Source organism: Amaranthus tricolor, chromosome 10 (assembly GCF_026212465.1).
Source record: "Amaranthus tricolor cultivar Red isolate AtriRed21 chromosome 10, ASM2621246v1, whole genome shotgun sequence".
In the NCBI taxonomy this organism is placed as follows: domain Eukaryota; kingdom Viridiplantae; phylum Streptophyta; class Magnoliopsida; order Caryophyllales; family Amaranthaceae; genus Amaranthus; species Amaranthus tricolor.
In genome coordinates, this window is record NC_080056.1 from 22,996,543 (window position 1) to 23,008,594 (window position 12,052).

Below are 12,052 nucleotides of genomic sequence, written 5' to 3' on the forward strand. Positions count from 1 at the left end.
GGAATTATGCTACTACCAACCTTTTAGGTTATATTATGGTGACTCCACTCTTTGGTCTTGCCAAGGTGTTCAACAAGGTGATCCGTTTGGCCCTTTGCTTTTTGCCCTTATTCTGCACCCCTTAGTCTTGAAAATCATCAATCCTGTAAGCTAAACCTCCTAGCTTGGTACCTTGATGATGGTACTATTGGTGGTGACACCCTTATGGTCGCCAAGGCCTTGCACATCCTACAGGAGGATGGGCCATCTTGCGGTTTGTTCCTCAATGTGGATAAGACTGAACTTTTTTGGTCTATGGAGGACCTTAGGATTAGAGAGCCCGGAGTCTTCCCCTTTAACATATCCCGTCCTCATGCGAGGGTGAAACTCCTTGGTGGGCCCGTGAGCACTGATCAAAGCTTTTGTCGTGGTTTCTTCATGAAGAGGATTTCTAAAACCATTGTAGCTCATGGCAGCTGTTAGCAAACTCCGTGACCCCCAATGCGAGCTCATCCTTTTTCAATATTGTGCAGGGGTTGGGAGGTTATTTTATGCGCCGAGGACTTGCCCTCTCGATTCGTTTGGGGACGCACAGGTTCAGTTTGATCTTGCTTTGCGCGATTTCCTGGAGAAGATAGTTACGGCCTCGGGGCCAGGGTTTGGGGATTGGCAATGGAGATTAGCCACCCTCCCTATCAAGATGGGTGGCCTTGGTATCTACTCGGTAGTTGATGTTATTAATTATGCTTTCCTTGCCTTTCGTCTACAAACCAGTTCGCTCCAAGCTAGGATCTTGGCTCACAGTAATCTTCCTTCTCTGGGATTAGCTTTCGAACGGGCCCTCGGCGTCTTTCGAGCTCTTTGTGGCAGCAACGCAGTTTCTCTCAATGATGAATCCGCTACCCCCTATATGATGAAAAAGTTGGCAGGAGAATATTTAAATGTTGTTGAGAACAACCTTGTGCCTAGCTACATGCTCACACCAAGACATATTGCCATCCTTTGTTTTACTTGGGAATCACATGCACAAGATTTTCTGTCAACAATTCCTATTGATGGCCTAGGATAGAAAATGAATCCTCAACAGTATCGATCAGTTTTAAGTTATCGGCTCACCATTCCCTTGTTCGCCAAAGGTAGTCTATGCCCGAGCTGCAACATTTCCATGATGGATATATGAGGGGATCACACAGTTTATTGCTCAAGTGATGTTGGTGTGAAGTTTCAACATAATTTGGTTCGAGACATGCTTGTAGATATCTGTTGCAAAGCTGGAATCTTGGTTCGTAAGGAGGCGCTGAAGGGGTTTTCTTCGGAGACGGGTAAAGATCTTAGGCCAATGGATCTCCTACTGTTTAACTGGGCTCATGGTAAAGATGCGTGTGTGGATGTAACAGGAGGTTCGGCCTTTGCTGGCACATGAGTCTCCTCATGGGCTCCAGGTATTTAGCCAATGCTGCAGAAAGAAAGAGGAAAAAATGCACAACTAAGTGCGAGGAGAACGGCTACAAATTCATCCTTTTTTCTTTCTCCATCTTTGGAGAACTAGGTGAGGATGCCCTCGACATGCTATCAAGGATTGCATCGGTTGCCATGAGCTACATAAATACCACTAAGTCTAGGGCATACATTTTCCACAGATTAGCCTTTTGTATTCAAAAAGGTGTAGATACTCAGTTTGTTGCTCGAGTCCCCACCAATTTCTTGTAAAGTTCCTCTCTTTGATATGAAATTTTTATAATAATAATAATAATAATAATAATAATAATAATAATAATAATAATAATAATAATAATAATAATAATAATAATAATAATAATAATAATAATTGACTACTTAAATCTATTAACTTTAAAAAGAGAGCAAATATTTTTACTGTTCACATTTGATCTAATGAATAGTTTGCTTCCAACAAGCGACATGTGTCCCAACTTTGACTGAGATTGTTCCACGTGACATATCCTCTAACACCTTTTCCTTCATCTCTCTACTGCTTGCTGCACAACCCTTCACCCTATTTTCCCTATTTTCCTCTTTCCCTCTTGTCACTGTCTTCACTCTGTTATACATTGAGTTTTTTCAATTAGGCGAATCGTTAATTCGAACAATCATGGTAAGATTCTTGTAATTGATGATGCACATTGAAGTTATGGGATTCAAAGATAGTTTTTTTTTTTAAAAAAAAAATTTTAAGACAAAAACTTTAATGAATCTAAATCGAAAACCCTAAATGAAAATCCTTAATTTTTCACCCAAAAAAATGTAAGAGAAAAACTTCAATGTACATCATCAAAATCAAAGATCTTATCGTGTCTACTTTTTTGGCCTGAAATTAATGAGTCGACTGCATGTAGAATAGAGTGATGACTGAGTCGCCTCGAATTTTACCTTTTTGATCAATTATTTAAAAGTGGTGTGAGGAGGAAAAAAATTGGCACTAAGAATTGGAAAGCAAATAAAGGATGAAAAAGAAGTCAGAAGACTTTAAAAAGAGAGCATATATTTCTACTGTTCACATTTGATCTAATGAATAGTTTGCTTCCAACAAGCGACACGTGTCCCAAGTTTCGCTGAGATTGTTCCTGTAACGGCCCGGTTTAAGTGACTCGATACTCCATATGAAAATACAAATTCCGGTTCACTCCTTGGGCTTTAGAGAAAAGTCTTCTCTAGGATCGTCAACGTTCCGTCGATAAAGAAATATAACTAAACATAAAACAGTACTAACGTGAAAGGAAATACGTCAGGCCTAAAGGCCTCTAGACAAGCTAATTGAAATAAGCGGAAGCAAAAAGAAAACTACACTATCTCCTATTACATAAGTACAGAGTTTCTTTCTACTCATAATCCAATACAAAAAGATAATAGCATAGTCTTAATGATTACGGTAACTAAATCGAGACCTCACTCCAGACCCCACCTGCAATCAACCTACTAGTCGTCGTATGACAACACACAGTAGGTTCCAAAGACCAATACACGTCAGAGACTTCATACAAATATCAATCAGGTTGAACACAAGCAATATGTTTATCCTAGCATGCATAGGCTCTAATACATTCATTATTAGTTAATCTCAACTTGTAACGTTGCCCGTCCTGTTCGGGTCGTTCAAGTATAAATCCAAATTTTTTTGGAGGAATACACTTGGGAGAGCTAATCCCAAGGCAATCACCAACCTAAGACGTTGCCCGTCCTGTTCGGGTCGTCAAAGGCTAAAGTATGCATACCCCCATGGTGACCGTAATGATCCAAAACTGCCATGGGAACAATAATTATAATAATCCAAACCAATACGTTAACCCCTTTGGGTAACATAATACAACCAAACGTCAACCCCTTTGGGTGACAACCACATAAATTCTCAATTTTCAATTAATTCCTTTCAATTTATTTGAGGTGTCTAATCCTTATGTGATTACAATGCCTCAATTAGAAATAAAACAACACTACTTGCACAACCACATAAACAGTATGGTCTAAGCGTGTACCTTTAAGTGCTACAACCAAACGATATTTAACCACAATAGAAATTTCGCCCTCTTATGAATCGAGGTCCTAAATATCACACACACACAAAACAATCACATATTAGAACGTGTTTACACATTTAATCTACTCCATACTACTAAGACATCACTAGGATTTGATAATTTTAAATGTTTTCATCAAATTCCTAATAGTTCCAATTTGTAAAGTTTAACCAGAAACTTAAATGATCGATTTGGACAGTTTAGAAAATTCAAATGAAAAATCTGACTTCGTTGTTGCATTCAGAACGCGTCAATTACCTTGGGTACCAAATTTCATAATTTCTAACATCCAATTACTATTTTTAATTATTTTAAACGTTTAGCAAGTTTTTAACACATCGGTACATAAAACAACAACGGAACACGATTAACGTATCCAGATCGGCACCTTTACCGAGACAGAACTTTTGCTGCCCGAAAAATTATTATTATTATTTTTTTATCATCATCATTATTATTATTATTATTATTATTATTATTATTTTTATATGTACATTATTCAAATGATTAATCCTTTAAATCCCATGACCAAAATACATCTAACAAGATCACATTCACAAAATCCTTCAAGAACTTAAAATTTCATAAATTATGATAATTAAATTAAATACTTGATTCTCTTGACAAATTAAAATTTTGTAGAGAATCATAAAACCAAATCACCCTTTTAAATCAAAACATATATGTATAAACACAATCCTTCAAACAAGTCAAATTTTGCTAAAGGATTTATAATCTGTTGAATAACTACACTACTTGGTTTATACCATTTAAATTTCATCTAACAAATTGAAATTTTGTTAGATAAAATAGACCATAAGAAATTTATTTAAATTTCAATATAACTTTAAATTCTTAATTCTTATAACAAATTTAAATTTTGTTAAAGAATATTGATCATGAAGTTCTTTTCTTAATCCTTTTAACAAATTATAGTTTATTAAAGGATTATTAGAGAAAATTTTTATATATAAAAGAAAAATATTCAATCCTCTTATAAGTCATAGGATATCATCATACATAAAACATAATTCTTTTATAAATCTTAGTATATAAAATCTATAATTAACAATACAATTAAACTTACCCTTTGATCAAAAGATTGGATTGAACAACAAGAATTTTTCTTTTCCTTTTGAATGTGTCGAATTCAAGGAGAAAAATGGGAGAAAATTTCTGAATTTTTTTGTTTACTTGAAGTTTTGAAATGGTGAGGAAAATCAAAGGAGTTTAAGGATTAATAGTACTTAAGATAATGGTCATAATTGTGCCATAATACACAATTATGAGAGGAGTTACAAGACTCCTCCCATGCCTCCACCAACCGGCCACCCTTCAATTTCCCCCTAATTATTATTATTTTTTTTAAATTAATTAATTAATTAAGTAATTATTATGATATTGTTAAAACAGAAAAGAAACGTCACGCGATGACATCGTACGTGATAAAACTCGTTACCGTTAAAATTTAATTTACTTTATTCTTATAATTATATATGTAAAATAGTATAATTTAATAACCTTATTTATTTTTTTATCTAACTATATTTTTTTAAAATCCGATAAATTACGGGGTGTTACAGTTCGACATGACATATCCTCTAACACCCTTCCCTTTATTTCCCTACTGCCTGCTGTACAACCCTTCACCCTATTTTCCCTTTTTTTCTCTTTCCTTCTCGTCAATGTCTTCACTTTGTTCTACATTGAGCTTTTTCAATTAGGCGAATCGTTAATTCGAACAATTATGGTAAGATCCATGTAATTGATGATGCACATTGAAGTTATGGGATTCAAAGTTAGGTTTTTTTTTTTTTCTTTTTTTTTTTTAACAATTTAATTTTAGTTTTTTTTTTCTTTATTTTTTTTAACAATTTAATTTTAGTTTTTTTTTTTTTTTTTTTTTTTTTTTTTTTTTTTTTTTTTTTTTAATGAAAATCCCTATTTTCACTTAAAAATTTGCATTTTGGGATTCAAATTACGGGTTTTATTTTCGTTTATTTTTTTTTTTTTATTTTTTTTTTTTTTTTTATGAAATTAGGGAATGTTATTTATCTTTTTGTTTCTTTTCAATTTTTGTAGATTCAAAGAAAGGGTTATTGAAATGGCTTGAGATGACAAAGTTCACACCTTTGAAGAAGTTTCTAAGCACAATAGCACTAGGGATGGCTGGTTGAGTATCTTAGGAAAGGTTAGATCTTTTTTTCTTTTTTTTTTCTTGAATTTTCTTTATTTTACTATTGGGTGGTAAACAAATTTTTATTCTTATATGATTTTCTCTATTGGGTAGTTTTCAGATTCTTTTGAAATAGAATTTGAATTTGATGTGTGCTATGATGAAATTGTTAATTAGTGATAAGTAGAATGGTGATTATTTGATTAAGGACTGCTGATGATCCTGTTTATTTAATAGAAGAGTGTATTTTGATGAGTTATCCTTAAAACATGGTTGCACTAATCTACTATATCTTCATTAACTTAATAGAGATGGTATTAAAAGAAACTGATAATAGAACAATTTATTACAATTTGGTGAGTTCTTTCAGAAATCGGAGATATTATTTGAATTTTATATCACAATTTACAACCAATGATGTCAAGTCAGAACATTCAAAGGGTTTGATAGTGAGATACTCATTTTGAATTAAATATAGTGAAAATTGAGAAGCTTTGAATATATCCTTGCAACTCAGTACTACCATTTCTTCTGTTAAGCAAGTATACACTTGAAGTTTATTTAGCTCGTCCACTTTCATACACTTAAGCTCTTTCAAATATCCATAAGAGATTAGAAATTTCACTGTGTGCAGTTACAACATCCAAGAGTATACCTGTCCTTGGAGTGTCATGATATAAATCGACGATGTCTTGTTGGACACAGAAATGTGATCTATATTCTTGGGGAAAACATGGAAAGGATTAACAGAAGCATCTTTACCCTGAGTTTCAGAAAAGTAAAGCACTGATTATCACCAATACAAAAACAACAATGAACAAAGCATCAGAGTCAGAGATTACCCTTAAAGGCGGTGGTGGTTTGAATGTCTGTAGACACTCAGTTGTCTTGACATCCCAAACTTATTCAGCCATTTCAAAAAGAGTCCATCAAAAAACTAAAAATGAAAATTGAAAGGAAAAAACTTGGATTCAGGTAGAAGCTATAAAAGATATTAACTGATACGCAACTCACCTTGACAGTGCAATCACTAGAGGCTGTAATCACACGACTACCATCATTAGTAAATATCGCATGATTGACATAAGAAGAATGTCCACGAAATTCTTTTAACAACTTTCCAGACTTCAAACCATGCACCCTGAATTCATTCAAATATACAACTTTATTGTAAGCAGGAGACTGGAAATTGATCATGCAAGGCTTGTAAAACAAAAGCTTCAAATGACAGGGAAAAACTGATAGGATGATGTAGTCATAAAAATTGAAGAAACAAAATAAAGACTACAACACAGAACATTACTTCTTTAGAAATGTCAGATGGTTAATGTAGTACTAATTTATTAGCTTAGTAATTATTAGTGTCATGAACTATGAAGGAGATCCTGACCTAGATGTACTACCAAATGAAGTACTCAATATCTGACTTCCATCTCGAGAAAAGCAAAGACTTGTTACCCCCATAGAGTGTAACTCTTTACCTTAAAGGATGATTTTGTTTGCTTCATAGAAGAGTGTATTTTGATGAGTTACACTTGAAACATTTTGGTTGTGCTCTTCCAGTATGAAATCAGTTTTTTAGTGTGAATCATTACCTTAAAGGATTTATTTTCCTTTCTTTCACATTGGCTCATGGTTGTGCTTCTCCTTCATGTTGCTTGATGTAGGAATATGAAGTAATTTCATATGTGGAGCATCTAGGTGCCAATGATATCTTAACACATGCTCAGGATGATTCAACCGAAGGATTTTTGGGGTATGAATGCAGCTATTCATCGACTGTGTTGGTGTTGAGAGGAATATGCGTTTAAATCAAGAAGTTCACTTGGAATAATTATCTGCTTGTGAATATTTTAATAATATGGCATAATTGAGCACAATATTCAGTATTTTCCTGTTATCATGGTGAACCTACGAGTATTTTGACAACATATAACAAAGTCTTCTTTTGTTGGTCTTTTTGATCCGTCTAGCTAGGCATTTTTGTTAAGTTTTTTTTTAAATAATAATACTCTCAAGTAATCTGAATGAGCTAAGTTTCTCATTTTCCTTGTTTTATTTAGAATACTTTCTATTGATAATACTCTTAAAGTTTGTAAATTTTGATGCTTTGTTTGATGACTTTTTAGTGTTTCTAAATTTTGATACTTTCTGATGTGTTTCTGGTTTTTGCTGTCTGTTAGATTGTTTAGTTTAGTTTTTTGCATTTATTAATTTGTTTAGTTCTGCTTGATTTTTTAATTTGGGTTTCATATTCTAGAAACTCATCAACCAAATCATCTCCCATTGTTAGTGTCGCTAGAGAGTAAAGTTGGCACTATCGAGTAAGTTCAAATGAATACTTGTAACTTCATAGGACCAATTATTACATATATGATTTAGTTGGTTTAAATGCTCATTTACATGTTGAGGGAATTCAAACAGTGACGAAAAGTTAACGACATTGAACTGTTTAACAACATTGGTCATGATAACAAATGACGAAAACTCAATGTTGATACAGATCTTTTCCTAAGAAGCAAAGTTATACATGGCTCAAGTTAGAGACACTTTCATTTCGTGAGTATTATTCACAAAAGCAGACTTGTATGGAATTGGTTTGAAATGACCACAATATGGTTTTGCATATATCGTAGGCATATCCAATATCTGTTGGTATACTATTCAGGAAACAACACGACCTTCACTAAACTTAGGAAAAAATTGTCGTATTTGTACATCTTGAGTTTGTCAACTGATGTCATTTATGCTTTGGATATAAATTAGCATCACAATTTTGCACATTTCAGTTTTCGATGTGCGAGATTTTTTGTTTGTAAAATCAGCGGGTACAGAGGAGTATTTGAAGATTGAACCTAGGTGACAATGTCTAATGCTTATGACAGTAGCGACTAATGCCATCATTATGGCTCTTGTTTAGAATTTGTTTTTTGGAGCAAACTATACCTCTGTCATACAAAGAATACCATGGGATGTACTGGTAGACAAAGGCTTTCAGGGTTACAAAAGGAGTGTTGAATCTTTACACAGGTTTTCTACGAGAAGCTCGTTCTAAATCACTTGAACATCGTCGTCAAATTGAATCAATTGTGTCTGAATATTTCCATCGCAATTCCAAGCAAATTGATCGTAAGAATTTTGTTTACATAGAATACTTGCTTTGACTTGGCCAAAAACAACTTGATGGCTGGAGGGGATTGGAATAAAGATTCATAGGTTTGAATCGGTACCTACCCGAAACAGCTAAACCCAATCCGCTTTGATAAGTGAGAACCATAAAGCCCTTGAATATTTGGCATTTACTTGGCGATTTTTTGACCTCGACACGCCAGAACGAGCAACTTTGATTGTAAGACAACATTCGCAGTTGACAGTATATAGTATAAAAGTATAGACCTTTAAGTGTCATAAAAGATTTATTATGCCTCCACATTTCCTTTGTCAAGTCAAAATGAGTAACATTGCTACAACATTCATTCATTTTAAGAACGAAGAGCGAAATTTTCGCTTAGTTTGTTTATTACATTAGTGTTCAACTACACTAATCACATTAATTCATTAAATGTTTGTTAGTGATGAAACCAAACCTGACTGAATATTCCAGGAGTTCATTGGCAAAGTATTGAGTAATACAATCTCTTTTTTTCATTGTTATAATAAGCTATTTTTTTTAATGTAATGTTATGTTATAGGGAAAACATCGACATTTTAATAATTTAATTAGTATTAGTGTTAATAGAATTGCTTAAAATAGCATTATTAAATTCAATAGGGTAGTAAAAGGAAAAGAATGTATATATTTAAAGGCTAATTCAATTATTCGATAATAAATATATAAAATTTTGTTTTTTCAAATTATTTAAAAAAATTACAATATTGACGTAATAAATTACGGGGTGTTACAGACTATCCTCTTAAAAGAAGTTTCGTCCCTAAAACTAATGCATAAAAGACTCTAAACATGAAAATTTACTAGCCATCCTCTCGAGATGGCTCCATTTGGTACATTATCCTCGCTAAACCATCATCAAAGAGAACTATGATTGTCATAAAAAAGCATAATCATGACTTCATTATCATTATTTTCTAAAAACTAACTTCATTAGACACATAAGATTGCATTCAAATACACAATAGAACTCAAAATTTCAATAGCAATAATTGCAATAATACACAATTTAAATAATAAAATGCGTGAAAACGCGCAAAATTTATCACATTCTACCCCCTTAAAAGAAAAGTTACGACCCCGTAACTAAACTAACATCGGTAATATGGTGTGGATATTTCTCACGCATTGAAACCTCTATTTCCCATGTTGCTTCTTGCGTGCGCTGGTTAGTCCATAGAGCTTTTACCATCTTAATATCTTTTCTTGTTATACTGCGCACCTCAGTATCCAAGATCTCAATGGGTTTCTCATCATAAGATAAGTTCTTATCATGGTCTAAGGGCTCGGGATCTAGCACATGGGATTTATCAGGAACATATCGCTTCAACTTCGAAATTTGAAACACATCATGGACGTTACCCAACTCATGGGTAAAGCAAGCCTATAAGCAAATTTTCCTACTCTCTTTGTGACTTCATAAGATCCTATAAACTTTGGATTCAACTTGCCCGTCGTGCCAAACCTCATTACTCCTTTCATCAGCGAAATTCTCAAAAGTACATAATCCCCCACAGCAAACTCATCATGTCTTCTCTTAAGATCTGCATAGGATTTTTGTCGATCCTGTGCCACCTTAAGCTTTTCGCGAATCATTTTTACTTGATCAGTCATCTCCTCTAGCACAGCCGGACCCAAAGTGACAGACTCGCTAAAATCATCCCAACATACGGAACTGCGACACCGATGACCTTATAAAGCCTCAAAAGGTGCCATCTGAATGCTTACCTGGTAACTATTGTTATAAGAAATTTCCACGATATCAAGACACTCATCCCAAGATCCTTGCCTTTCCAATGCTACAGCTCGTAACATATCCTCAAGAGTCCATTAGTGCGCTCAGTCTGCCTATCAGCAGTTGGATGAAAGGACATACTCTTTAGAAGTTCAGTACCCAAAGTTGCTTGAAACGCTTCCTAAAATTTTGAAACATATCTGGTATCACGATCAGCCACTATAGATCTTGGGACGCCATGATATCGCACAACATACTTAAGGTAACCTCGAGCCAATTGATCCATGTCCCACTGATTTTATATCGGAGTGAACCTTGCACTCTTGGTGAGTCTATCTACGATCACCCAAAACAAAGTCCATCGAGATATCATCCCATTCCCATACTGGAATATCCAAGGGCTGGAGTAATCCCGCTGGCCTCTTGTGCTCACTCTTAACTTTTTGACATGTTAAACACTTGGAAACAAACTCAGCAATATCCCTCTTCATCCCTAACCACCGAAACGTGTGCCTCAAGTCTTAATACATTTTATCTCCACCCGGATGTACGGAGTATTGCAAACTATGAGCCTCTCTCAAGATCTTATCCTTAAGTTCGCCACCAGTTGAAGATACGCACCAATGTCCCTTGTAATGAATGCTACCATCTTTAAATAAAGTAAAACCCTCGGCTTTTCCCTCGTTTCCCTCCTTGATATACTCTCTCATTTTCTCCAACAAAGGATCGCTCGTTTGACTTGCCAAAATCTCCTCAAATATTGTAGGTTAAATGGATAAGGATACTAATCGAGACTCTAGCTCCTCATGCTACACGATATCAAGATTTAATTTCTCTATGTCCTTATACAACTCTCCAGTAACAACCAAAGAAGCTAAGGAATGACTAGTTTTTCTACTTAAAGTATGAGCTACTACGTTGGATTTACCCTCGTGATAATTAAACTCCAGATAATAATCATTAATCAACTCTAGCCATCTTCGCTGCCTCATATTCAAGTCTTTTTGTGTATAAAAAACCCGCAAACTCTGATGGTCAGTAAACTTCTTGCATTTGACTCCATACAAATAATGTCTCGAAATCTTCAGGCGAAAAGAATAGCTGCAAGTTCACGGTCATGAGTCGAGTAGTTAACTTCATAAGGTTTTAGTTGCCTGGATGCATAAGTGACCACTTTTCTATCTTGCATCAATACACACCCCAACCCATTTTTCGACGCATCACTATACTCAAGGTAATCTGATGTGCTATTCGAAAGAGTAAGAACAGGTGCGGTAGTCAACCTCTACTTTAATGTTTGAAAGGCCAGAAGAAGCCAAAGTAGGCAACTCTAAAGCCCACTCCACCAGAATTAGGTCGAGCCAAGATAGCTCGAGCAGTCCAGAGATGCATTTGAGAACATAAGCTGAGCAATGCCCTCCTTAAGGTCACTCGAATGGCGAGCACAGTAGCTCGGGTTG

At 34.6% G+C, this 12,052-nt stretch overlaps 1 protein-coding gene and 1 long non-coding RNA gene across 2 annotated transcripts; one reads left to right on the forward strand and one right to left on the reverse strand.

Annotated features, from left to right (window-relative positions):
- Window positions 1-5,126: 5,126 nt before the first annotated feature.
- On the forward strand, window positions 5,127-7,856 carry LOC130825434 (uncharacterized). Its single transcript, XR_009046896.1, has 3 exons — window positions 5,127-5,262; window positions 5,595-5,703; window positions 7,356-7,856. It is a non-coding gene; the product is annotated as an uncharacterized LOC130825434 (long non-coding RNA).
- Window positions 7,857-9,929: 2,073 nt separating this feature from the next.
- Window positions 9,930-11,302, reverse strand: LOC130824970 (uncharacterized). Its single transcript, XM_057689994.1, has 5 exons — window positions 11,144-11,302; window positions 10,860-10,928; window positions 10,661-10,773; window positions 10,361-10,532; window positions 9,930-10,241 (listed from the first exon to the last, which is right to left on the reverse strand). Exons 1-5 carry the CDS (start codon window positions 11,300-11,302, stop codon window positions 9,930-9,932), a joined length of 825 nt encoding a protein of 274 aa, XP_057545977.1.
- Between the last annotated feature and the right edge of the window lie 750 nt (window positions 11,303-12,052).